The 26,161-nt window shown below is 51.2% G+C and overlaps 11 protein-coding genes across 11 annotated transcripts; 4 read left to right on the top strand and 7 right to left on the bottom strand.

The window, feature by feature from the left end:
- Positions 1-98: 98 nt before the first annotated feature.
- P168DRAFT_316525 (uncharacterized protein) lies at positions 99-926 on the bottom strand (the record flags this gene model as incomplete). The annotated part of the gene is made up of 1 exon (XM_024840023.1): positions 99-926. One exon carries the CDS (start codon positions 924-926, stop codon positions 99-101), a length of 828 nt encoding a protein of 275 aa, XP_024695121.1.
- A 307-nt stretch (positions 927-1,233) lies between these two features.
- P168DRAFT_288463 (aldo/keto reductase family protein) lies at positions 1,234-2,591 on the bottom strand. The gene is made up of 6 exons (XM_024836793.1): positions 2,492-2,591; positions 2,401-2,411; positions 2,195-2,252; positions 1,944-2,128; positions 1,525-1,894; positions 1,234-1,464 (listed from the first exon to the last, which is right to left on the bottom strand). The coding sequence occupies exons 1-6, from the start codon at positions 2,561-2,563 to the stop codon at positions 1,309-1,311; spliced, it is 852 nt and encodes a 283-aa protein (XP_024695120.1). The 5' UTR covers positions 2,564-2,591; the 3' UTR covers positions 1,234-1,308.
- A 1,231-nt stretch (positions 2,592-3,822) lies between these two features.
- Positions 3,823-5,033, top strand: P168DRAFT_288461 (putative translation factor pelota). The gene is made up of 2 exons (XM_024836792.1): positions 3,823-4,018; positions 4,097-5,033. The coding sequence occupies exons 1-2, from the start codon at positions 3,845-3,847 to the stop codon at positions 4,742-4,744; spliced, it is 822 nt and encodes a 273-aa protein (XP_024695119.1). The 5' UTR covers positions 3,823-3,844; the 3' UTR covers positions 4,745-5,033.
- Positions 4,777-5,188, bottom strand: P168DRAFT_113620 (uncharacterized protein). The gene has a single exon (XM_024832572.1). The coding sequence runs from the start codon at positions 5,034-5,036 to the stop codon at positions 4,809-4,811; it is 228 nt and encodes a 75-aa protein (XP_024695118.1). The 5' UTR covers positions 5,037-5,188; the 3' UTR covers positions 4,777-4,808.
- Positions 5,189-6,243: 1,055 nt separating this feature from the next.
- P168DRAFT_316522 (uncharacterized protein) lies at positions 6,244-7,499 on the bottom strand (the record flags this gene model as incomplete). The annotated part of the gene is made up of 4 exons (XM_024840022.1): positions 6,244-6,453; positions 6,516-6,581; positions 6,660-7,304; positions 7,374-7,499. 4 exons carry the CDS (start codon positions 7,497-7,499, stop codon positions 6,244-6,246), a joined length of 1,047 nt encoding a protein of 348 aa, XP_024695117.1.
- Positions 7,500-10,203: 2,704 nt separating this feature from the next.
- On the bottom strand, positions 10,204-11,946 carry P168DRAFT_288460 (ER lumen protein-retaining receptor). Its single transcript, XM_024836791.1, has 3 exons — positions 11,536-11,946; positions 11,181-11,467; positions 10,204-11,123 (listed from the first exon to the last, which is right to left on the bottom strand). The coding sequence occupies exons 1-3, from the start codon at positions 11,639-11,641 to the stop codon at positions 10,497-10,499; spliced, it is 1,020 nt and encodes a 339-aa protein (XP_024695116.1). The 5' UTR covers positions 11,642-11,946; the 3' UTR covers positions 10,204-10,496.
- Positions 11,947-13,722: 1,776 nt separating this feature from the next.
- Positions 13,723-14,615, top strand: P168DRAFT_288459 (uncharacterized protein). The gene is made up of 2 exons (XM_024836790.1): positions 13,723-13,936; positions 14,028-14,615. The coding sequence occupies exons 1-2, from the start codon at positions 13,923-13,925 to the stop codon at positions 14,176-14,178; spliced, it is 165 nt and encodes a 54-aa protein (XP_024695115.1). The 5' UTR covers positions 13,723-13,922; the 3' UTR covers positions 14,179-14,615.
- P168DRAFT_113543 (uncharacterized protein) lies at positions 14,542-15,889 on the top strand. Its single transcript, XM_024832571.1, has 6 exons — positions 14,542-14,801; positions 15,024-15,369; positions 15,439-15,486; positions 15,548-15,580; positions 15,639-15,722; positions 15,781-15,889. Coding segments are annotated over exons 1-6 (555 nt in total). The 5' UTR covers positions 14,542-14,799; the 3' UTR covers positions 15,823-15,889.
- Positions 15,890-17,142: 1,253 nt separating this feature from the next.
- P168DRAFT_231938 (purine-cytosine permease family protein) lies at positions 17,143-18,993 on the top strand (the record flags this gene model as incomplete). The annotated part of the gene is made up of 6 exons (XM_024833303.1): positions 17,143-17,583; positions 17,634-17,787; positions 17,840-17,912; positions 17,973-18,086; positions 18,143-18,848; positions 18,910-18,993. 6 exons carry the CDS (start codon positions 17,143-17,145, stop codon positions 18,991-18,993), a joined length of 1,572 nt encoding a protein of 523 aa, XP_024695113.1.
- Positions 18,994-19,986: 993 nt separating this feature from the next.
- cox5b (cytochrome c oxidase subunit IV) lies at positions 19,987-21,157 on the bottom strand (the record flags this gene model as incomplete). The annotated part of the gene is made up of 6 exons (XM_024840021.1): positions 19,987-20,078; positions 20,137-20,227; positions 20,286-20,386; positions 20,489-20,647; positions 20,860-20,913; positions 21,067-21,157. 6 exons carry the CDS (start codon positions 21,155-21,157, stop codon positions 19,987-19,989), a joined length of 588 nt encoding a protein of 195 aa, XP_024695112.1.
- A 523-nt stretch (positions 21,158-21,680) lies between these two features.
- P168DRAFT_316517 (SANT/Myb-like DNA-binding domain-containing protein) lies at positions 21,681-22,753 on the bottom strand (the record flags this gene model as incomplete). Its single annotated transcript, XM_024840020.1, has 2 exons — positions 21,681-21,800; positions 21,875-22,753. The coding sequence occupies 2 exons, from the start codon at positions 22,751-22,753 to the stop codon at positions 21,681-21,683; spliced, it is 999 nt and encodes a 332-aa protein (XP_024695111.1).
- Positions 22,754-26,161: the final 3,408 nt, after the last annotated feature.

Here is a 26,161-nt window from a genome sequence, read left to right as displayed (position 1 = left end):
CCGGCGCGGTTCCCCTCCGTCGGGTCGGATAGCGCCCGTCAATGGATGATTGAGTCGAGTATCTATAGCGGAATAGAAAGAGTCCATAAGACGAACACTCACACCGCATCCAGCTGGGCCAATTCTCGCTCGAACTCCTCGTCGGTATCAAACTCATAGCTGAACTCCTCGAGTAAAATAGCCGTATCGTCACAAAATGACTCCCCTCCGGGTAGGGAGATCGGGAGCCGTCCAGGTTGCTGTGGCTGCTGCTCCTGCTCCTGCTGCGGTATGCCGCCCGCTGGGGTCACGTTTTCTACCCTTTTCAGGATATCCTCATCGTAGAAAACGGAACAGTCGGAGAACTCATCCTCCTCCTTAGCCTCTGTCCTGGGGCCTTCCCGATTGCCCTCGTGTTCCGTAGATCCATTTGCGCCCGCGCCCCCCGTCTCCAGAGTATCTCCCTGAACATGATCTTCAAACAACACATTCGCATCACCAAACTCCTCCTCTTTCACCTCCTCCTCCTCCTCCTCCTCCTCGAAGGCAGAAAACTCACTATCCCCAACAACCTCCGTAGTCTCCCCAGGATCCGTCTCCTCACCAGGCGTCTCCGCCTCCGGAGTCACCGACGCGGAATCACCCTTCTTCAAAAAGTTAAACAGAAGCGGCTGACTAGAAGGCACAGTAGCAGCATGCGGATCAGGAATCCCCAGCCGGCGTCGCTCCTCCCGCGCCTTCGCCTCCTTCTCAACCTTCTTTTTCCGATTAGCGACGCGCCTCTTCTCCTTCTCCCGGAGAGTCTGGGCTTTGCGCTCGCGCTCCTCCTCTCGTTCGATGCGCGCAATCTGGGACGCGCTGAATTTCAGGCGCTTGTTGCTGCGTTGGTAGCGGCGGCGGACGGTGCGGGATTTCTCGAAGGTGCGTCGAGGCGGGGAGGTAGGCATGGTGGGTGGGTGGGCTTTTCTTCAAGGGAGGGAATCAGATTCCGGTGCGGGTGGGTAGAGAGTCATTTGGGCGGGGTGTATCATGGAAAAAGAGGGACATGATCGTAGTTCAAACAATGAATCAAAGCGACTGTGAGCACAAAGCGGTGCTGATGTGATGATCGGAGATGTAAGGATGATAAACACCGATAAACGCGGCAGGCGCACTGACGGCATTACGTTGTGCCGAGACTATCGGGCCATCTGCGGCCGACTGGCTTAATGATTATCTCCTTGCATGGCTCCACTGTGTACATTGTATTCTTGTATTTTATAGAGCTGGATGTCTAATAGAATCTATATACTGTCTATACCAGAATTTGGTACAAATTTCAGCTGGCATTTACAAACGAGAGTCCCGAGCAGGGTCCCAGCAGACCGGCTCATACGCATCAGTCTGCAGGTTTTTCATGTCCTCAGGAGACAACTCAAAGTCGAAGACCTGCGTGTTTTCGATGATCCGAGAATCGGTCACGGATTTAGGGAGAGGGACATATCCCTAAACAATCAAATGATCAGTATTCTTTCAATAACCCGCTTGCCTTAGGGTGACTCATACCTTCTGCAAGCTCCACCGGAGCAGGATCTGGGCAGGAGTCTTGCTGTGTTTCTTTGCCAGGCTCTGCAGGCTGGGTTCACGCATCCGAGTAGCCTGGACCAGAGGCGAGTAGGCCTCGACGACAACGTTGCGCTTCTTCAACCACCCGGCGATGTCCTCCCTCGCGCACCAGGGGTGGATCTCGTATTGACCGACAGAGATCTGGCCGCCGACTCCGCTGTTGATGTACGCCTCCAGCTCCTCCAGGTGGTGGATTCCATAGTTGGAGACACCGATGGAACGGATCTTGCCGGCCTTCTGGGCCTCGACCAGAGCGCGCCAGGCACCCAGACGGCCTTCCTTCCCTCCGAAGGGGGCGTGGAGCAGGACCCTGTCCAGGTTAATTTGTGTCCCAGAATCGTCCCGGAAGTTCGGCTTACAGATCAATGTAATCAATTCCTGCAGCATCCTTGATACTGGCTTCAATGGCCTCCTTGGCTTTATCGTATGCCATGTGAGTAGCGGGGACCTTGGTCGTGTAGAAGATCTTAGAGCGGTCGATTCCAGACTTGCGAATGGCGTTGGCGCATTCCGCCTCGTTGGCATAGTATTTTGCGCTGTCGATCTATAATGATGAGAGATCAATCTTTGTCCAGCCTGGGACTATCTCTCTTCCATCCGGAGCACCTACGTGGCGGTATCCCGTTTCCAGCGCCTTAATGGTCACCTTTTCCGTGATGTCGGGGGGACTAATGATGGTCAGCAACCTAGTTCAAAAAAAAAAAAAAAATACAATACTAATAAACAAGAAGAAAAATAAAGATAAAAACACAAACTAGGTCAACTGAATGAAAAGACGAAGAAAAAAAAAAAGGAAAAAATAGTGGGAAGGCCTACGTCTGGTAAACCTGTTAAAGAAATTAGCTACAGCCCCCAAGCTTTCCACCAATTCCCAGACAAACAGGTCCGATTGGAGAGAGAAACTTACACCAAATCCAACAATCGGGATCTCATATCCCGAAACCATCTTCTGGGTCGACTGGAGAGAAAGGGGAGCCATGGTGTAGGTAATATCTGGTGTGGGGTCTCAAATATAGAGATGTATGTAAATTGATCTGATAAGAACTCGAGGGGACAAGGACCCCGAGGCGCCGGTATTTATTATTTATTATATCATCGTCTCGGTTAGACCCCACCAGCTGGATCCTTGTTCATCCATCTAATGAATTCAAAAAACAGACTCTCCGGTAAATGATAGGCCGTCGGAGCCAGGAGCGTGGGGCAGGTTCCCGTAGCCGGATATGATGCCGTGTTAGCAGACCGAACTCGGAGGCTCCCACGGTTTGATTGAGCTCGGTGATGGGCATCTTGGTGTTGACTTCGTGAGTGAGCAGTTATAATGACTTATTAAAATCAATTCATGACCCTCTGAGATCAGTTAATATCGTAAACGAGGTAGAACAGGAGGGGATCTCATCGGTGACGTGAGTCCTTGATGCCATTGCGCCTTATCGATAAGGACTCCTTATCCGCACTAGTCCGTTTTGGAATTGTCCCGCTTCTGCCTGAGGCAGACTGTGCGCTCTTCCAACAGCGTCATCAACAGTTCGTTTTTCGAGTCGATCAACGGCGCTTGCATTGCATACAACACAGACGACCATACTTCAAGACACCCGGTATTCTTATAGGCTCTTTCTAAATTGCTATATATCAAAACACGCCGTCCCACTTGCCACTCATTTGACGACGACACCCTGCATCGTCCTTTGAAAATCGGCCCGACCCCACCTCAACAGGCTCGCGTTTGCCTACAGAATACAAAGCGAGATAGGACCTCAACTTGAAGTTACCTGCTATCTACTAGACTGCGCACGATGCGCTTAATCAAAAATAAGGTTGAGCTCAATGGCTCGGGAACGGTCACCCTGTGTCCTGAGGAGCCCGAAGACATGGTATAACCACCCCGCCATCCCATCCAATTTTACCACCCAGTTTGACAAGCAAACCAACCAACTTCTCCCTACAGTGGCACGCATACAACCTCATCCGACCCGGCGATCTCCTCCGCGCGAGCGCCATCCGCCGCGTCACCACGACGCAAGACACCGGCTCGACAAGCTCAGCGCGCGTGCACCTGACGCTCGTGATCCGCGTGAAGAGCCTAGACTTTGACCCACAGAGCTCGCAGCTTCACGTCGGCGGACAGATCATCAACGAGACGCCGCACACGAAGGTCGGGCAGCACCACACGCTCGATCTGGAGCTGAATCGCAATTTCACGCTCGAGAAGGAGATCGGGGCTGCTGGGGAGGGTGTCGGGTGGGATAGTATCGCCATTCAAATGCTGAAGGATGCGGTGGATGAGGGTGGTAAGAGGAGGGCGGAGGCTATTGCTGTGGTTATGCAGGAGGGTGTCGCTCATATCTGCTTCATCGGGCAGTTTCAGACTGTTCTCAAGCAGAAGGTGGAGATGTCTGTGCCGCGAAAGCGACAAGGTAGTAGTGATCATGATAAGGTAAGCTATCACAGAATCACCAGTCTCCCAGTTTTTCAAAGACAGAAGCCGAACAGAGACTAACAAGGAGCTGGATAGGGGTTGACCAAGTTCTACCAAACCACTCTGGACACACTCCTCCGGCAAATGGAGTTCAACACGAGCGCGACGTCTCAGACGAGCAACGAGCCCGTGCGGCCGATCCTGCTCGCATCCCCCGGGTTCGTCGCAGCCGGGTTCCAGAAACACATCCAGTCGGCTGCAGCGACGACGACACCGGCGCTGAGACGCCTCGTCCCCAGCCTAGTGGTGGTACACTCGGCGTCAGGATATCTGCACTCCCTGACCGAAGTGCTGCAGTCACCGGCGGTGAAGAGCATCCTAGCGGACACCAAGTACGCGCGCGAGACAAAGCTGATGGACGAGTTCCAGGAGCAGCTGCGCAAGGAGACGAATCGGGCGACGTACGGGCCGCGGGAGGTTGAGTCGGCTGTGGACCAGGGCGCCGTGGGTCGCGGGGGCGGCGTGCTGATCGTCTCCAACCGTCTGTTCCGGTCTCAGGACGTGGCGGAGCGCAAACGGTGGGTGTCGTTGGTGGATCGCGTGCGCGACGTCGAGGGAGGCGAGGTCCGAGTGTTGAGTTCGGATCACGAGAGCGGTCGTCGATTGGATAGCTTGGGAGGCGTCGCGGCCTTGTGTACGTTCCCCGTTATGGACGAGGATCTTGACTCGGAGGAGGACAGTTGAGTCTGCATTGGAATTACATCATACCCAGTAACGTTGGCTGTACAGTTCAAAACGATGACGAAGATCATGAGTCAAAATCCCTCGATCTATCAGGACACCCAATGGTAGCTTGACATTTAAGCCTGTATGCGCTCACTTCGGATGCGCCTTGTCTAGAGTGTCTCACTCGAGCATATGCAATTATACCTTTGTTTAGGCTGTTATGGATCCTGCACATACATGAATGAATAGACAGGTAGGAAGGGAGACGGAACAAGCCCAACCAGGAGAAAACAAAACAAAGACACGACATGAACGTTGACAAATGATCAATCAAATCAGGATAGACACTTGGTGTACTAGCCCGTTAAGTCAATAACCTAGAAATAGAACACCACGTCCCCATCCGTACCTGTCCAATTCCACCCCAGACAAAGAAAAAAGGAAGAAAGAAAGAAAGAGGCTATAAAAAGGCCTCCATCAAGACATGCTTTAAGTTTCCTCCAAACGGTTCACCATCTCGAAACAAACGTACGTACCCGAAACCGGTTCAGATCCTCCTTTCACAATGAAAGGAGAAAGAAAGTAGGGAGACTGTCCGCACCCAAGCGAGATTCAGATCTTCCTGGCGGAACTTAATAGTTCCTATCATTTTGGAAGTATCTATTATCAATGCTGTCGTATCCAGAGTCGATTGGCTGTATTTGACCCATGCCAGCGTTGAACCCTTGTCAATCTATAGGATTAGGTTAGCGGCTCTGGGGTTTGTTTCTTTTCCTTTTCTTTCCTTTCCTTTTTCATTGATTTATTGATCCATTTTATGAATGAATCAAATTATTTTCCTTATTTATTTAACTTTTATTATCATATATTTATTGATATTTCATAGGATTGGCTGGGCGTGGCGCTTAACAAGGACGCGGAATGAACTACTAAGATTCTTTATCCATCCATCATCCATCATCCCTGTCTGTCTATACTGTAGCTCAGCAAAAGTGGCTGATTGAGTATGCCTTGGGCTTAGACTGCTGGCCGTTGTTCAATTTCTTCTTCTCTTTCCCTTTTTGTTATTTTTTTTTAATTTTTTTTCTTACCTAACCTTCCCCTGCACTGATCAGGGAACATGCATGTGCGGAAGAATTTCCGGAGTATAAGACGTGTGGTTTATTTTCTTTTTTCTTTCATTTGCATTTTCCCCTTTATGCCTTATGCATGTCGTATAGACTAGACTAGTGCTATATTTACTACTGTGTGGACAATAGTAAGAATTTATGTCATAGACTTTTGCTATGCTTACAGCAATACGTAGGAACCACGGATACTGAACGATTGAAGTAATTGTAGGAAATAAATTATAAGGTACTAATCATCTATATCGTAATGGATTCTCATGCAACAACATAACTCGTAGTGCACCGCGCAAGGGTATATGCAACCAGAAAACAGCAAAGAAAGGGGGAATGGATGGATGGATGGGAAGAATGTGATGAGTCGAAGAGGAAGAGAGGAAAGTAGGCGGGTTATACTTTCGTCATAGGGACGGTCGTCGTTACGGGAATTGAGGAGGAGGCCCGGGAAGCCTTGAGTATTGCTCTTCGGCGGGCATGTTGCGGGTCTGTTGCTCGTTGGGGGGGTATGCGCTGGGGGAGTTGTTGCTGGGCGTCTAGTTCGCGGAGTTGGGCTTCACATTGTTGGGGGGTGTAGACTCTTCGGGAGCCGAATTCTCTCATCTGGTTTCGTTAGTATCGTTGATATATCATTCTTGGAGGTGGAATGGATGAGGTTTGCCCACCTTTTGCGAGATAAAGTTGTACTTCTCGCGCTCCCAGTACTCGCGAGCCCTAATGAGGAGCTGAATCTGTCAGATCGTTAGTTTCAAGATCCTACAGGAGGGAGAGACAGGAGTAGAAAAGAAAGAGAGGGAGAACATACTCACATCGTTCTCGTCCCAGCGAGCCAGACGATCCTTGCGCCTCCGCAGCATACGCATCTGCAGACGGGCCTCGGAAGCATCCTTGTGGAACCTCTCGCGGAACTTCTCGCGGATGACCTTCCACGCCAGATTCTGCTCGCGGAGACGCTCCACAAAGGTGTCTTCTTCCTCGGCCTGGGGGTCTCTGCGCCCGCGGCCGGGAGCCCGGGGACGATGAAGATGGGGCTCGGTGGGTCCGAGCTGTCTCTCGTGCTCGAGGCGCTGGAGACCCTCTGGGTGGGGGAGGATGTTGACGGGGGTCTCGCGGCTGGGCAGTATCGGCTGGGGGCTGCGCCGGGTGCGCTTTGCGCGTGATGGTTCCGGGGAGAGCGAGGTTTCGCCGAAGTAGACTGAGCCTTCTAGGGTGTGGTGGAGATCGGCGGTTACGGTTCGGGGGAATTCGCTCGGGAAGGGGGCCGTGATGCCCAGCCCGTGCGGCGGGACGGATTCAGCGACGTGGTATGCATACTCTTGTGAGTGGTGACTGAGGACGGGACTTGCTCGCGGCTGGGGGTAGGATGCGTCTGGGAGGCTGATGGGCGTTAGGATATGGCTGGATGGGAAGGCCGCTGCGCCGCTGTAGGGATGGCCGACGTCGCCATAGGGTGTCTGGAAATCCGCGGAGGGGTAAGTCAGTACCAGTGGGACGGACCCGTAACAGGATGGCATGGTACGTACGCCTTCCACTCCGGGCCATTGGGATGGCACGCTTTCGTAGTAATTCTCCATCCCTTCGCCAGGGTGGGAAGGGTTCTGGGCGTAAGGCATTGGCCCGGTATAGTCTCCCGGCGTCTGATGAAACATGGGGACAGCCGGTAGGATGGTATACGGTAACAGGAGGTCAAGGGTGAAACAACCGAATAGGACAAGCAACAGGGACGACAGGGAAGGGGGACGAGTTCGGCGGGTAAGTTAAGTCGGGTTATTCGAGGTGGCGATATCCAAGGTCTTATAATCGCAACAAGATGATATCGATGTTGTGCTTCGCAAGCAACAACAACCACTGCCTGCAGCTTGTTCTCTGACCGGGTTCACAAAAGATAATTCAAGACCCGCAAGACTTCAAAGAAGGAAGAACGATAGATAGACTCAACCACCCAAGCCCCCATGCAGGTTCATATACGACCGGACAGGACACCAGGCAAAGCCGGGATGCCTCACAAGGCAGGACCGGACAGATGAACTTCTTTCAACAGGTCGAGAGAGGTCGTCCAAGGGACGTACGAACCGCCGACCATCACTTTGCCGCACAAGATGCTTCCTAACCAGAGGTAGAGAATCCACGATGTACCTGCACTTAAGCGCCCTGCTTATCCTGGAGGGGAAGGGCACCCGCTTTTGAGGGAGAGTCATGTCTCATTATTTGTTTTTTGGGCTTTTCAATTTTGTCATTTTATTATTATCTTATTTTGTGAATTTATTTTTTATCGGATCTTATTTTATTTTCCGTCGACATGACACGGTATGAGATGGGGGGTGTGGAAGGGACGAATCCAGCCCCCAAACTGGTTCGGGGCGCAGGCATTGCATATCCCTAAGGCCCACCTGGCAGTCTACTACGAGTCGAGTAAGGCAGAGGCGGTTAGTAGTGTCGAGGAGGGCAAAGCCGCAAGCACGATCGTCATTCCCATCGCTCTGGAACCCCATGGATGGTACGTTGAATGTTCGACTGTGTTGAGAGAAAAGTGGGAGCGCCCAGAAAACGGGGAAATATGGGCCCTGGTGGGCCAAAGGAATCGAATAGTGCTTAGCGGGCCGACTTCCTCAGAGTGTGAAGCTGACAAGAAAAGAATCAAGATGATACAATGAAGGACGATCTAACAGGAAAGCAGGCAAAATAGGGATAAGATAGGTTAAAGTTTAGGGAAAGCGAGATTGGATACCAGATGCCACAGCAGACACTACAAAACAAAACATGCCAGATGAGGACCGAGCATCACGAGTCCTCCCGGCGTTCTCCCTCGAACTCGAAGCGGTCACCCAAATGAATTAACCCATCAGGAGACAGGAGGTCACGACGACGTAGGTACAATATGGTTCAAACCCAAACAGGCCAGGATCGTGCGCGAGAAAATTCTAGGCGAAGAAATCCGGGCTGTCTCAACGACGGCAGTCATCCGCCAGGATTTCCTAGGGCGTAAGGGTAAGCAGTAAAAAAAAGCCCAAGAGTTCTCATCCCGTGTGGAAGAGGCAAAGGATCGCCAAGATGATCTCTGCGTAGGAGGAATAGCCCCGAAAGCTGGGGGGGATACGCGCAAAAAGCAACGTTCGTGGCCTGGATAGTAGAGGTATCTCTCTGTTTTAGGGCTTAGTCGATATCAGGGTCCGGCACATTTGGGATGACCAGGATGTAGATTACCACCGCTCCGAGTCCGCTGGTCCTGCGGTGATAGCCCACTTAGTTCATGCTCTCACTCTCTCTTTAGAGAATCCTCGCCCAGTGGTTGAAAGACGTGACATGGGTATGGGTGAGATAGAGTCGGTGGAAAACATCACTCGACCCATCCATTCCCAGGAAGGAAAGGTGACGTTAAGCAAGATAGCCCGTTCTGATCCTGTCGGTTGTTTGCATGCAAGCTCAGCCACGTGTCCCCGAACAGGAAAAAGTAGAGAATCTATAATAAAAACAAAGTTGTTACGCGCTCCAAAAAATAGATAGATAGATAAAAAAATTAGAAAAGTAAATCAATAAAAACAAAACAAAGGGTAAACCTAAAACTGCGATGTCCATTGCTGTCTAACTCTCTTCCCGCTCTCATTCTATTGGAGGCGTCCGTAGTGGATCTGAGTTGCCGCTGGCGGCGCTTAAGCACAGCCATAAGGTTTGAACTCCTCGTTCTTGCTGTCCACTCCCTCGTACAACACCCGTCTAAGCCTTTGATCGGTATGATTCTCATGCGAGGACAACCCTGACCGTTGCATTTCGCCCTCAACGTCATCACCATACCCCTCTGACAGACAGACCGATTCTAACTATGTGGACCGCAAAACATCATTACGGACATCAGCATCCACTCTCTGTCACGTGATATCAGCCGGTCTACTATACCTGATCATCTATCTGGTAATCCTAGGCCCACGCCTAGAGCGTGAGAAGTTGAAACCCACGCAAACCGTCAGATGATTACTCCAAAGTAGTTTCATCTCATTGCAGAAACCGTAATCACCATCATTAGGAAAACAAACAAGTACCTACCATCTGACATTATCAGTGGTGTTTCTAGTTTCCACCCGAAGATTACTACGAAATGAGGGGCCGATCAGGCTTTTTAGCCCCACGAAATCCCGCCCCCATCTCTTCCCCGGGGCCAGTTCGACTAACTATAAACCCTGGCAGGGGTGGGCTTAGTTAGTCGCTCGCTACGCTACGCTTGTCGCGACCACTTTGCTCGCTTGTATACATGCTGTCGTGGCTATGTCCTGGCGCAGCAATGGCTCGGACGGTTTTTGAAACAACGATCTCGGTCTGTTTTCTTTGCCTGCTATTTATAACTATCGCGATGGCTCTGCGAGGTATGGGGTTTTCTTTTTCAAGTTAACGAGATGACTGTGCCGCAGGGCTGGCTAGGGGATGGATGGATGGTCCTTTGGGGTATGGTATGCTTCTATGCTGCGCCGCACTATTTTAGAACTGACATCATCTAATAAGATAAGATAAACGAACAAAAGGGGGAAAAAAGGGGAGACGTAAGGGTCGATCATATACTACATCGCGACTGACGGTGACCAACTCTTAAATTGCAGCCAAATTTCTCTCAAAAGGTAGTAAGATTGGAGGTCGTGATCACCCGGGATGTAAATTTAACCCCGGTCGCCTGCCACAGTGGGAGAATGCCTGTCAGGCTTGGAACCGTCCGTGTGGTCCTCCCAGTGAGCATCATCGTCCTCCACGAATCCCTCCAACCCCCCATGTCCATCATGGAGGTCATCACCGGTCTCGCCGTTATGTCGATCTAGGGTGTTGTCGGCCGCGATGGAAACCCCCCGCGCACCCCAACGGTTGTTTCTGGGCCGGTCTCCCTCCAATGACCCGTTGTCTTCTTCCCCATCGCCGAGGCTCTGCTCCTCGTCCACGCTCCGGCGCTGCCGGAAGTTCAATACTTTGCTCACCAGCCAGCTGTTTCGGAAGTCTTCCGCGTCGACTATGCTGCCGTTGCGGAGCTTGACGCGTTGACGCGTATAGTATACCCAAGCGAAATCGATATAGAAGGCAGTCTGGATGATGCCGAAGATGTCTGCGATGGGCTCCCAGTAATGCTCCGATCCCAGACCTCGGACTAACCAGTTCAGAATATAGAAAGCTCGATAGGAGCCCAACGTTACGAGGTAATACGAGTTGAGCACGGTGGGAACTGTGGTCTGGCGCAGAAGTAACAGCTGCGGCAGCACACAGACGGATTCTAGAATGATGGAGAAAGTCCAAAAGATCTTCGCCCCACCAGTCAGCGTGGTCGCAAGCATTGATTATTTCAAGAGCCAACTCACCTCCGTGAACCAATGTCCGGGGAACCGTCCGTGGAAGATCGGGATCACGATGGGCGCCAGAACGAAGGAAATGCCGACGGAGCCGATAGCCAGCTTCCACGCCCGCTCCCTCTCTCGTGTCCGCGGATAAACCTTCATCATCAAAAAGATGATATAGAAGGAGGAGAATATGTAGAAGAACTTGAAAAACACGAGGTAAACGTACGCCCATCCACTTGACCGAAACAGGTCAAGGTAGCGCGAAACGAAGACCACGGCATAGAGCACCTGGGTGAGAAGGGATACCCCTGCGAAATCGGAGTCGTCAGGATCTACAAGCACGAGTCACGACGAACCGACGGGATTTGATACACACCTTCGGCACTCTTGTTTCGCTGAATGGCGAATATGAGGATGCATTTCGAGGAAATATGGGCCAAGTCACCCAGTAACCGAAACACGTTCAGCTGCAAGACACCCATCTCCGATGAAAAGAGGCAGACCGTTGCACGTCACCACTCAAACCATCACCAACCGATGAGTTTCGGTATGGTCTTTCAATATACGGAGCTCCGAGGTGAATGCGACCTTGGAAACTCAAGTGGCCTCGAGAAGATAAGGCGGAAGTGGTCGATGGGAGGAGCTGACAACAAGTGTGATGGATAAGGGTGGCTGGCTAAAGAGAAGAATGGGTAGAGGTATGTAGGAGGTGTAAACTTGCGCGAGGGACAGCTGGGTTCCACAAGGCACGCCTGTGAGAGTCGGTGTGTGTGCGAGGCACGGGGACGATGACGAACAGAGCGGAAAGCTTTCCTCACAGCTAAGGTGTCTTATTGTCGACTCCTTCTGGGGTAAGCCGCGTGTCCATCATGTGATTCAGAACGTGACGTCAAGCGGTGGATCCCGGATCAATGATCACCCGGATCGACGTATCCATACTTTCTCCATCGTCTGTACTCCGTATCTCGTCTTTATTCAATAGCATTGGACTGCTAGATGTATCATGTTAAAATATCCTAGTATAATGTGACATACACCAGCTAGACATCTGAAAGGAGACACTCATCAGAGAGGGAAAGCATTCGCTCAGAACTTCAGAGCAATGGTCTATAGATAGCAGATGTCAATAGATTGATCTAGATCTGACAGGTGTCTCTGGATCTGCCGATTACATGGTGTACCGGTGTACACTTCATACCGACAACTGTCAGGTATATCAGAATGGAACAATTCTGTCAAATTGGTTTGAAGATAGAGAACAGCAATGTATCAAACTCAGGATTGAATCCCTCTGGTGAATGACGCTATGCTAGCGTGGCTTCTGTATTGTGACAAAACATCGATAATGATCCAGAAGTAGCACCTGATTTGTTCATCCAAGCATTCATTTAGTACCTTGAAGATACAATGTCAAGCATCTGTCAGCATACACAGTACGGCATGATCGACTGGTAGCATAGATCATACTTCCTACGTGGATATATATCTACCTTAGCTACCCAAGTCTTTTATTTATTTATGGATCGTCCTACTGTGAACACCATCCCTACTCATTATTCTTCCCATGAGAAGTTTGGCTTACTTCATCCTCAGTATCGAGTGAATGATAAGAGGTGGTGACCTACCCCGCTTCCCAGCCTCCCGTTATTGATTGACACGGATGCGGAGAAAAGGCTCCTGCCTACCAAACCTAGTAAGAAGAATCCACAACCCTTCATATAGTATAGTCGATCTGGAGCTCGGATCACCGTCTGACTCCTCATTGGCTTGGGTGGGGACTGTGTTATCGGTCGGCTGGTCTGGTCTTTTGTCCCATGTCAGCAAGTGTGTTTGGTTACTCTATACTATCTTCGAATCTATGCCTTGGGATCTTGAACCGACTCAGAAGCTATGCTGGGGACCATCTTTATCACCATCTTTTCCATGCTGTTAACTAGCGTGCTGGAATATCACTGTGATAATGGTACATGTCAATCTAGATATCGAACTTGATATTCGACGCCGAGAACAAGGAATATCCGCTCGAGAAGTATACAACTAATATAGTTTGTGTAGGTTGAAAGTGGAGATCACCTTGTTATCCTAGTATATCCTAGTATGTGATCCGTGCAAAGGAAAGCTAATTCATATCATCAATATAAGGTCTGCCCATTTGCTTTCCCATAACCTACAATGATTAGGTGTTTAGAGGGAGGGGTTATGCTTGCTCCGGGCCACTACTACCCTAGTAGTACAATCTAGTGTATATCTCACAAGTGCGGAGTAAACTACACATCCACTGGTGTCTTTCTACTAAATCACGATGATCAAGACTGTCTGGAGTTAACTCAAAAGTAAAGATCTATAGAAATAGAGCCCGTCTTCCAACCGCAAAGAAAGGAGGAAATAAATCAAAACAAAAGAAAGATAAAAAGAGAAGCAGCGAGTCGGAGCTGACGGGATTGGTGACTCGAGCCCAGTTTAGCCTTTCGAACTCGTGCTTTTTTCGCCCCTCCGGCATCAATCATATCAACTCCCCAAGATAGTCCGGATGCCACTTTAGGACTAAATTTATCACTTGCATCTTCATCCCAGCCCATGACCTTTTTTTCCCTTCTTTCCCATGTATCTCCCTGGTACGCCTTCTTTGACGACGACTCCTACAGCTGCCATTCTTCTTCTCTTCTCTTCATCATCCATGATCTCTTCCTCCAGTGTTACTTGTTCTCCATCTTTTTATGTAACCAGGCCCACCCCCGCTTGAGGAGAGCAAGTCCCTCAACCATGAACTTTGACTAGTAAGCCTTCTTTGAAGCCCTCTTGTTGACTTTCAAGGATTCTCTCCATCCCGTCCTGACCAGATCATCTTATTATTATCACGACTTCCAGTACGCCTCCTCATCCGTATTATTTCCAGCCTCTGTATCCTGATTCTACTCCCACTGCTGCTGCTACTGCTCCTGCTGCCGCTACTACCACCACCACCACTACTACCGCTGCTGCGACGGTGCTAGAACGGTCCTCTTCTGACTGTGCCTAAGCCTGTTTTATATTATTCCTCCTCTTCCCATTCCTTTCCCCTCTCACTACGTTTTCCCCCTCCAAGCTTCCCCCCCGCCTTTGACCTGATATCCCGTCGTCTCCAATCCAGTATCAATCTATATGCATGTAACATCTCTTACTTTTCTTCTGAGTACTTTCTTCTTGTGAAATTCCACATCCGTCTTACTGCGATGAAATGGTTAATTACCTCTTCTTCTACTTCTGTCCTCCCCCTTTCCCTCTTTTCTTTTTCTCCTGTCCCCCTCCATCTGCCACGCCGTGGTATGCGCCCGTGTCATCGTTGCTTTCTGGTGTAACCAAAGCTTGCTTCTCTAGATTTTGACAGGCCAATCTTCACGGGACATCTTGGAACAGCAGTTTTGCTAATCTCCTAAGCATGTGTATCTACAGATGAATCAACGCAGCGTGATTGGGATAACTGCGTATCATCCATCATGTCGTAAGTTCCTCTTTTCATCCTGCTCACATACGGAGGTACTATGCCTTGAGATAGTGCCGAGTAATTGGAGGCCATCTACCTTGGTTTCTGTTCCCTGTCTGTTCTGATCTCTGTGACCGGATTGGAGTATACCCTACATGGGGCTATATACCGTCTCCTATGTACTGCCCCGCTTCTTTGATTACGGCCATAACCGCTATTGTTATCATTTTGCGACGACGGTTCTCTCCTGGACTGTCTAGTGCTGAACCAGAGCGGATTCGCGTATACGTTGACCTGTCTCTCTTTTGTGCTTGACTCCATTGTGACTTGGCTATTGTTTTCACTTCCTATTGTGTGGTGTCCACTAACCATTGTCACCCCTCTCGCCTCGTCTTCACCAGGGCCCCTCCAACATCCAAGCGAATCAAAACTTCCGTACCCACCAGCGCACCCTCTCACTTGTTAGCTCAACAGCAAATCAACCCTTTTCAAAGAGTGCCTTCCTTTGAGGGCATTCCTATGCCCCCAACACAGACACCCCCCTCGAATCCCCGGAAACGACGCGCTTCACAGTCAGGGTCGGCGTCGACGATGGCAGCTCCAGCATCCACTGGAGCGACGGGGGAGGCCGTCCCAGAAGGGACTCCTAAGAAGAAGGGTCGAACCAACACCCCCTGGACCGCGGAAGAGGAGCAGCGACTCAAGACTATGCGCGATGCTGGTCGAAGCTGGAGCGAGATCGCCAAGGTAAGCGCCTAGCCCATCTGTTTGTCCATCGCTATACAGTTACTCACATGACGTGCCGGGATGTCGCAGACCTTCCCCGCTCGGACTGAGGGAAGCGTGAAGAAACACTGGTATAAGGTAGTGCGGCCCCCACCCCCAGCTTTCCTCATTATATCATCGCCCCTAACGATGTCTGCAGGATATGCACTACGCTGAGTTTGCCGAGGACGAGGTAATTTCCATGGAAACTGTCGGCCCGTCAATCTGGCGCGTGTTCTAAGCAAGAGTAGTCGATAGCGCTCCGCGATGCGATCAAGGAATACGAAGCCAGCAAGTGGAAGGTCATCGGGCAGAAAGTTGGAAAGCCTGCCAAGGTAACGGTCCCCGAGTTTGTGTCCCTCGAATCGAGTTGGCGACTGATATACGACGCAGGCGTGCGAACAATATGCCAAGGAGCATTTCAAGGACCTTTAGACACTTGATAAGACTGACGATGTGACGACCCATGCACCATACGATGCATCATGATTTCCCCGCCCTCTTGATTCTCTTCTCCCTTTTCTTATCCCCTACCCCCCCTTGTCCTTTGTCAACTCTGGATTGCATTTCATTTCATTTTGTCCACTCCCATCCCATATGTTAATGGGGTCTCAGCTCCTTGACTGTCGCAGCAATGCATGATTTCGGCAGCTAGTTGCACAATATTGGGCGAAGGGTTCCTGGAGTTGAACTTTGCGATTGCGTTGGTCTTTGATATCACCAATTTCCTATCATTCATCTTTCCTCATCTTTCTATTACTGAAGCAGACCCTTGGGCATTGTCTCCCTTTTTCTGAACAGCTGATAGGTATTTTGTCCAATGCGAGGTTGTGCTCCGTCATTGGCCCACTATGACTTGTCATATATCGTTCAAAAACCCCCGGACTCATGTAGATACCAAACTTTTCAATTTGGATGTAGATTGGGATGGGGAGAGGCTCATTGGCAGCCTTGGCCTATTTAGGACAGTGGTCAATGGACGAAATGTCGATCCCGCGCCATTAACTGGATGAATTACCGGCGATCATTTATCGAGTCGATGAAAAATCGCTGATATCTATAAATGCAGATAGTCTTCAATCATCTGGTCGTATGTATATAGTTGCCTCGAGTATCTAGTCCGATAGTGGCCGAGGTCGCTCCGCTTTCCCCCCGCAGCAAATCTCCTCCGACTCCACTTTTTTTTCCCTGGGCTTCACCCACTTTCCGTGCTGCAAATTGATTCATCCACGTCTAACGGTCAGGACTGCTAAATCGCATAGTCGGAATCGACTAGCATACTGGCATCAAATTTTACAAAGTTTGATATCCACTGTCTCCATCTGATCAGGTAACACCACTGCTCCCCCGGTGAAATTTGGACGGCGTCGCTCACAAAACCTGCATACATTCGTCTAGGTCTATCTCATTCGACTGCCGTCACATCCTCTAGTACACCTCTCCATCTCCTAACAGCGCTCATACACAAGGGCTGGCTACCATGAAGACGAGTAGCCTGGTTTTGTCTCTCGATCAAGGTATCTACATAATCTGCCCGCATGGAGACCGGTGTTCGACCGGTGCGTGTCGCACAGGCCTGGGTTAAATCTCAGAGGTTGCGAGTAATCGATCAAACTCGAGAAACAAGGCTGTGCGGCACCACCGTCGTTCTGAGATTATACGGTTGAACTTGATCTGGATAATTCCAGCGAAAGGACTCATGCGCGATATCCCCTCCCCTCCTATTGTGACGTCGCCACTGACTCATACAACAGAATGTCGTCGAAGAACGCAGACCCCACCGTAGGGGCTTACTCCGAGAAGGAAAGCTTCTCCAACGCCGTGGAAAATGGCGAAGGCGAAGCACACAATGATCAAACGGCAGGTGGACCGCATCTGCCTCCCCGCATGGCTGCTTATGTCCGCCGGGTCGAGAACCGGCTCGCTCGGTACAATCTTGAGACCCGCGGTATACAACGGGTGCAAGAGGACGAGCGAATGAAGAAACTGTCCTGGATCTCGTATTCTCAGGCTTTCCTCCTGTGGGTGTCTATCAATTTGGCGCCTAATAATATTACGCTGGGGATGTTGGGGCCGGCGGTTTATGGGCTTAGCTTCCTGGATTCGGCGCTTTGTGCTGTCTTGGGAGCGTTTGTGGGATCCATCGCTGCGGCCTGGATGGCGACCTGGGGCCCTGTGTCTGGTGTCCGAACTATGGTATGGGTTTCTCTCACGCTAGTTTAGTGGCATGTGCTTATTCGCTCTAGGTTCTTGGGCGGTACTGCATGGGCTGGTGGCCCAGTAAAATAGTTGTGCTCTTGAATTTGGTCCAAATGCTCGGCTACAGTCTGATCGACTGCGTGGTGGGAGGCCAAATTCTGTCAGCTGTCTCTCCAAATGGGAGCATGTCAGTCGCCGTGGGTAAGTCGAATCAACTGCAGTGGTATCGAATGTCATCCATTGACAACATTAGGCATTGTGATTGTTGCTGTCGTCAGCTGGGCTGTTGCAACATTTGGCATTCGGATCTTTCACTACTATGAACGGTGAGTAGTACAGGCTTCAATTCTGTTGTATTTCAGTTGAGAGAATGCTAATTGGCATAGATTCGCCTTCCTGCCCCAGGTTATCGTCGTTTCTATACTGTATGGCGTGTCCTCCACGAAATTCGACCTGTCTACACCATCAGTTGGAGACACCCGCACAGTTATTGGCAATCGGTAGGCTTCACTGCTCAGGCCAATCCATTGCTACCCTCGCTAATGAATTGTTAAAGGATTTCATTTTTCTCGATATGCCTCAGCGCAGCTATCCTATATTCACCCCTCGCGGCCGATTTCTTTGTCTACTACCCCCAACGGGCCTCCAGGACGGCATTGTTTTCACTGTCATTGAGCGGACTCGCCATTTCCTTCACCATGGCATTCGTGGCAGGCATTGGACTAGCCTCGGGGATTTCGTCCCACCCCGAATACGAAACAGCCTACAACAAGGGCGCTGGATCTCTCATCGTCGAAGGATTCGGACCTCTCCACGGTTTCGGAAAGTTCTGCTCCGTCATCGTCGCTCTCGGTCTCATCGCAAACACCATCGCACCGACCTACTCCTCAGGAGTCGACTTCCAGATCCTCGGGCGCTACGCAGAACGAGTCCCCAGAGCCATCTGGAACACCATCGGAGTCATAATATACGTCATCTGCGCCCTCGTCGGCCGCGAACACCTCTCCGAGATCTTCACCAACTTCCTCGCCCTCATGGGCTACTGGGCCGCCATCTGGATCGCCATCTTCCTCGAAGAACGCTTCATCTTCCGGCGAAAATCTGGCTTTAACTGGAATGCGTGGAACGAACCCTCGAAGCTTCCGCTTGGGATTGCTGGCTTTATTGCCTTTGTGGTCGGGTGGGTCGGTGCCATCCTGTGCATGGCGCAGGTGTGGTATATTGGACCTATTGCTGGATTGGTGGGCGAATACGGCGCTGATGTAAGTCACAATTTATCAAAAAGATATCCGAAGACGAGGTTGGCTAATCAATTCCGAACAGATGGGAAACTATATCGGGTTCACGTGGGCCGGCCTCGTCTATCCCCCTCTGCGGTATATCGAGCTCCGTGTGTTCGGCCGGTAGATCTGCAAAGTTGGATGGACAAGATTTGCAAAAGGTTCTATTCGTTACAGATGTCGCTGCAAAGCGCCAGTCAACCGCCTTTGCTAATCCGTACAGCTGTCTACATCGTTAAGTATCGTACATCGAGTGAGCTATGTTGTCATAACATTTAGCAGTTGTGTCTGATAGCATCTATCCATGAATATATTGGACGGGGATGTATGTTCCTTGCACTACAAAGCAAGCATCCTCTCTACATGAAATAAAATTCATCATACACATGATCATCGACACTAGAAGCCTGTAGGCGTGTTAGATTGCCATACGACTAACCAACCATACTCCCGAACATGATAGTACACCCAGTTGCATAATGTATACACCCACCTACCTACATAGATAAATTCATATTTACATGAATCATCTATATATAGAAGGATGGCTGATATCCTAAGGTTGCTAGCAGAGCGAGGTATAAAACACGTGACATTGTCTCTTCTGCTTCGGGGAGCATAAATGTTATGTCGTCATGCAACCACCCCATGCTTACCACCTACCTTACCTTACCTTGCCGAGGTGTCGTGCCACCTGCAATCCGAGGGCCGAGTCGCATGTCATATTTATTTCGTGGTGTTGCTTGAAGCTTCTGCGGTAAGATAATCAATGGGAAAAGAAAAGAAGAACTCTAATCAAGTCAAAAAACCTCGTTCAACACACCCCAACTATTCTACAGAAGATCTCAAACGAATACAGACAGACAGCCCAATCCAATTCACCGGTCAGTCCGGAGATACAAGATCCAGATAGTGGGAGGTCTCATTTGCAGCCGGGAAGGAGTCATGCGATATTAGTTTTGACTCTTCCCTTGGCCGAGCCCACCCGACAGATCTCAACCCTGCATGCCAGCCTGCCAGCCCTTGTATCACCTTTGCAGTGTCCGATAGTTCTCTTTTTTATCCATTACTCAAGCCGACATACTCGCGCAATTATCGTAGGGTAGAATCGGCCGAATATTTACCGGTACCAGTACTCGGGCTTGACGTAGTCGGCAAAGGTCTTGGGCTCGACGTGAGGGGGATGGCCGTGGCCGTGGCCGTGGTCGTCGTCTGCGTAGCATACACGTTAATAACGGGGCAGGGCGTTCAAAGGTTCGGGTCCACTCACGGTGGTGCTCCTCCTCCAGGGGACCAACGTAGTCCAGCTTGACAACGTTGCCGCACTCGCCGCAGCGCTCGATCGGGCGGTCACGCGAAACCTGCAGAGACGCCGGGTTAGCCGGGCTTAAGCGCAGAGGATCCCATAGTTAGACTTACGGTCAGCCAGATGACCTGGTGGGAGTCGACGGGGTAACCGGTGCAACCGGCGTACTGCTCGTCACCAGCACCCTTGACAATGATGGGGTTGTCGAGTGTTCCTGTTGGGCAGAAAGATGGTCAGACTCGGTCTCACCGGCACGAGCAGATTGCTCGGCGGAACGCATTCGACGCGTGACGTGACAGAAAAGGTGGGATCATACCCTTCCGCGAGGCATCCAGGGGCCTCATGTCGAAGATGTCAATGCCCTGCATCTTGCCGATGAGCTCGAGACGCTCGAGACCGGTGGCCTGGCTGATATCGGTAGGAATGGTACCGGGCTTGGCACCGGGGGGCAGAAGATCATCTTCGGTCTTGATCTCTGTCAGAAGGGGAAAAGAAGTTAGCGTCATCCGGGGAGATAGTGACAAGGCTACGCCTGGAGCGATATCTCGAGCAAGGGGAGCTGCGCATTTCAATGCGGGCCCCCGTTGCCCAATTCATTGCAGCAAGTATCGTAGGAAGCGTGCCAGTTGTTTGCATAGCGAAGACGAGCCAATTGACCATTTCAATCGGGGAGAACCGGGTACATACCCTCGAAAGGCAAGATCTTCCCCTCCTTCTCAGCGCCGGGCTTGGGGGCGTTGCCTGCAGGGAGACTCATGTTAGTCCATTGAACAAGCAGAGCAATTAGAAAGCAAAACCAATGAGCCTATTCGGGTTCAATTGGAGAGTGTATGGCCAGGCCGCCCGCCTGAGCTCTCATGACGCGGCGGTCGAGGGTTGATGGGGCAGACGTACAGCGAATGATGGAGGAGGAGAAAGGGCGAGCAGCAAAGGCTCTGGCGGGGGTGCGCCGGGCGGCGGCGAAGGCTGTGCGTTGAAGGAACATTGTCCTGGCGATGCTGGGGGATGCAATGGAGGCGGACAGGAAGAGGTCTGGCGGGAGATGGAGGTCTGAGGTTTGAGGTGAGTTTGAAGCCGCTTCGGCCCGTTAGTCGGACGAGGATTGCGAATAAGTCAGCAGCGCCGGTTGATTGGTTGCGGCAGCTACTCCGTCTGTCCACGCCGACCAACTTGGCACTTCTTCCCAATCCGGATGCGGATTAGGGCTTAGGGCTGTGATCGTATGATCTCCAGCTGCATCAGGCATCTACAGTACGTCTGAATGGATATATGACGAGGAACGCGTCCCTGTGTCATACAACCCTTCATCCTTCGCCCCCTATCCGTTTCCTATCTGTTGGAACAGACCACTCTGCACCCCACCAGGAAAGCCAAGCAGGAGACGACGCGTGACATTGAAGAAAGAAGAAGAAAAGATCATACAAAAGGAGTATCAGATGAGCTGAGCTATAATCAAACAAGAGTGCGCCATCGTCATTCCCAAATACTGTAGCATTTGTCCCATCAGCTCAAAGCTGCGTCGCTTTCTCCCGACAAGCAGCCGGCGTAAACCCATTCCCAACCTTCCCAGCCACGATCCGCCACCGATCATTCTCGTATTCTTGCATTGCACGCTCGAGCCGTTGGGTCTGCAATGTCCAGTCAGTTTACGACCGTCGTCATCGCTGCCGGAGATCGACAAGTCTCGATTAGGGCTACGTACCATTTCGTCACTCCAGGCCACGTCTTTGGCTTTTAACTTGGTGCAGTAGCGAACCTGCAAAGTGCCGCTGGTGCGACCCGGGAAGAAGTCGGCAATTTGCTTCCACGTGAGGTTCTTATTCTCCTTCAGCTCCACCAACAGTGCATCCTCCTCGGGTGTGAACTTCAGCTTGGGCCCCCGCGGCCGCGGTGCCGGGTCGGGCATCCCGGGTTGCCCAACGACACTGGGCGGGCCGGAGGCCAACGAAGATGATTCTAGATTGATCCCCTGGCCCCCCTGAGAGGCGCGGAAAGAGGCCTGGGGCGGGAGACGGTGGTGGTGGTGTTGCTGCGGGAGCGCCATCGAGTCCGGTGGCCCGAAATCATGGCCGCGCATCGGGTGATGTTGAGACGAGTCGCCATGGACGGGGAATAGCATCTCCTGGCCGTGTGAGTTTTCCGACGAGTTGTCTGTGGCGAGAAGAGGCAACTGTGGCCTGATCCTGTGGCTGGCGTCGTCCCCGTCTCCCTCAGTCTCCGAATGGGGCCGCTTTTTGCCACGCTGGACGGAGGAGACGTCGAAGCCGGCAGTAGAATACTGCATTGGAAGCTGTCGCCCGAGCATCTGAGCCGGGTTGAGGACGACGGTCTGTGAGATCTCGTGAACGGATGATTGGGGTGTCGCTGTGGGAAGGACGGTCGCGTTTGCATGGTGTTGCTCGAATGCCGAATTGTGCGAGCCGGTTTGCGAGAAGGTGGTGTCGGCCGATTTGTGGTGATGAAGATGGGATTGCTGCGGTTGATAGACGAGTCCTCCTTCATGCTCTTCGGGTTTACCATCGGCATGTTGAGGGTAGTTAATCGCATAGTCTCGGTAGGGATCCGCCAGCGTCGCAGACATACATCTGCGCTGCTAGAGCTGTACAGCCCTGGCAGGCTAGCTACTCAGATGAAAGGTGGTTCAAAAAGGGTGACCCAAAGGCGCCCAAGGAGTCGGCGCCGGTCGAAGGACGGCGTTTCGCCCTGAATATGCCACACAACCGAGGAGCAGGATGAGTGAACTGACTTCAATGTACCCAAGTGCCGAGTCAGGGAAAAAACGTGAATCTCGACAGTGGCCTAAGCTTTCTTGTTAACAGATCAGGAAGTGTTCCCAGTGTGGTTCGATGTCAGGACGGCTAGATATGCTCAAGCTATAAGGAAGGTGAGAGCACTAGGCTGAGTGAAACTGAGCGTACGGGGCCATCAGATGCAGTAGCAGGGAAGGGAACTAGATGAATCCATGGTCTGATAGGTGACCCTGGAAACTGTCTAGGTTCTTTAGGGGATGTGCTGCGCTCACCGGGATTTGGCCGATGGTTTCCTGGGCTAACGAGATGGTACCAAAATAAAACAAATACTGGCTCTTGACAGACGCAGATCGCACTACGGGAGGAATCGACTTCTCCAGACCCAGGCCCGAAAGCTCTCTGGTAGGCTCACCTCGTGGGAAATTATCAGCAGATATATTTCCGCAGATTGGCCGCAATCTGCCGCGGGCCCCTGCCGTCACTGAAGCTTTGAGATAAAGGCAGGAGAAAAGTTGAGGTAAAGATTTGCACCCTGCAAACCCAGAAGGCCCCGGGCAGTGATAGGCTACAGTCTATATAGGCGGGCCGACAGGAGCGGACAGTAGAGGAAAGGTTCTGGAAAGAAAGAAACTAGGCCCTTAAGATTGCGCGCAAGACACGGAGGTATCTCGCCCGAATGAGAGATCTGCAGGTGGGTAAAAGGAAATAAATTCCCCCATTTGACGGATCCGCGTTCCAGGCAGGCTAAGCTTGAAGAGAGTGCAACGGCCGTCAAGGGCAATAAGGCGAGGTTCAGCAGCAGACGAGGTCCGGCAGGTGGGTGTTTGCTGCTTTCCGAGCCGTCTGGCAAGAGAATAATAATTTAAAATAAAAAGACAAGACGCCAAGCCATGGCACAGGCGTGGAGATAAAGAGAGGGCAGTTAGCCGTCAGTCAGACGAAGAACCTGTCCGTGTAGGGCAGCAACAAGACAGCAAGCAGACAGCTTGAAACACCAAGCCAAACAGAAACAGTCTCACTAGGAGTGTCATTACCAACTTCTTTGACGCCATTCATGATCAACGCCGGTGGGGAGATCCAAGCCCAATCCCTCTCCACACAAAGGCCTAATATAATCTAAAATTAACTTACCACTGGATACGAACGTGCATGCGACCATGAGCAGACTGGTGGATTCGGGCCTTCGGAGCAAGAGAATCAAGTCAATCAAACCAAGCCTGTCACTGCACAGTGTCCCGCGGAGAGGCCAGGAATCAGCCCCTTGTCATCGCCAACGCGTCGTATGGACGCCATCGCAGCAACTCCACTCGGTGGCACGCCAATGGTTGAGGGTGAATAGCGTCGGCGAAACATCCACGAGGAAGGGTGATTAGAATTACTAGCGGACAATGCTAGCTGCATCCCGGTGGACCGACAATTTGCTAAGGAGTTATTGCCGCGGCCTCTGACTCGAGCATTCAAATGACAACCCCGGTCTAGGGCTTCTTGTCCATCGCCATGAGCAGGCGCGGGAGGACCAAACGGGCTGTGAGCAGGCGATTGAGCAAGATGCAGAGAGGGGGCCAGCGACGAATGATTTGTTCCGCAGTCCAAATTAGTATATCGCGCAGCAACATGGTATCTAACCAGTCCCCACGCCTATTCCACGCTCAGGTTTGTGTTTTTATTGTTATTATTTTTTTTTTTGCTGTTCGCTTTCTTTTTCTTTGCCTTTTCTTTTCATTTCATTTCCTTCTTTTTATCTTTTATTTTTGTCCATCCCCTTTCGATTTCTCTTCCCCTTGTTCCTTTTTTGGGTTGGTTCTGGGATTTCGATCTCGCTCATCCCATTTGGCACTCGCTCCATTAGTTCGACAAGCAAGAGCTTGTGTCTCCATTAGTGGCCCCCCACGCTGGTTATCTGCCATGAGGGAACCTCAATCAACCTTAATTGTTTGTGTATCAACGGGGCCGCACGAGAAGCTCGCTCCCTCGACAAGTCCCAGACAGCGATCGGGTGCGAGCACACGAATAACTTGTGACTGAAAGAAACCCTCTAGGAGGCGGGTGGGCATGTATTCTGTGGCGCACTGTAAGTCAGGAGGCGGGCAGTGCACGAGCACTGAGTCCGTGTCCGTGGACCAAAGGGGGAACCACTACTCTCGGACTAGAGAGAGATACGTAAAACAGCCCATCTCCATCATGGCATCATCATCTCCCCCCAAGCACAAGTAGGATCATCATTGTCGTCACCAAACTGTTTTGTCTGTTAGTTAGTCAACGTTAATCAAGCCCGACGGGAAGGCTAGCTATCTGCAGGATCTCGTGGAGCACTTCTCCCTGGAAGTCTAGGCTATCAATTCCGAGCGATTTAGGGAGGAGGGGGGGAGGAGAACATTTTAACTTTTTGGGGCCCGAAATTAGGTCCGTGAAGCAATGGTGAAACTGCTAGTCTGGCATTTTCTCTCTGTCTTCTCGCTCGGACCAATCCTTGCCAAGTGGCTTAGACAAAGGAAATAAATGAATGAGGCTGGCGTCGTATCAGCTCACTCTAGTCCGGAGTCCCGGCTCGAAGATTCAGTTGCTTCGGGATCATCCGGAGACGATAGAGACAGACAGGCTCAGCGGATGAAAAGGCTGGGATTGACCGGGAAATAGGCTTGATTCGATAGTTCCGATGAGCGCGAGTTAGGGTGGATGGGGTTATTAGGTTTAGGTCGAGGACGGGAAGTGGGAAGTGGGAGGGATGGAAGTGGGAAAGTGAAGCGGGCCGGTTGGTGTGGATTCCCTTAGTTACTGTACTAACTTACTAACTTGCTAGTCGTTCCTCTCCTAATCTACCTCCCCTGCCTTAGGCAGATGTATATACTCCCCTTCATATGATCCAAATGAGAATCAACGGCTTCGGAGTCCGGTCCGTCCTCGTCCCCTGGTCTCTCTACCTGGGTGGATCATCCTGGTAAGGAGAAGATAGAACGCGCTTAAAGACGCAGCAACCCAGATTATGGAGATTTAAGTTCGACGGAGAACACCTTTTTAATTTCATTGATGGCCCTAGGTGGATCCAATCCTTCTACGCCTACAAGGCACCGTCGCAAGTAATTTCCCACTGCTTGTGGCTTGCTTATCACTGGAACCTGAGGCTTGTTGGTCAATCTAATTAAGGAAACAGGAAAGGAAGTGAAATGAGAAGGAAGATTAGATCCATCGAGAGAAACACATCATGAACCAGTCAGTTTAGATTCGCTGATACTTGTACA

This window comes from Aspergillus campestris, assembly GCF_002847485.1.
Source record: "Aspergillus campestris IBT 28561 chromosome Unknown P168scaffold_3, whole genome shotgun sequence".
Taxonomy (NCBI): Eukaryota; Fungi; Ascomycota; class Eurotiomycetes; order Eurotiales; family Aspergillaceae; genus Aspergillus; species Aspergillus campestris.
This window is presented reverse-complemented; position numbering and strand designations above follow the sequence as displayed.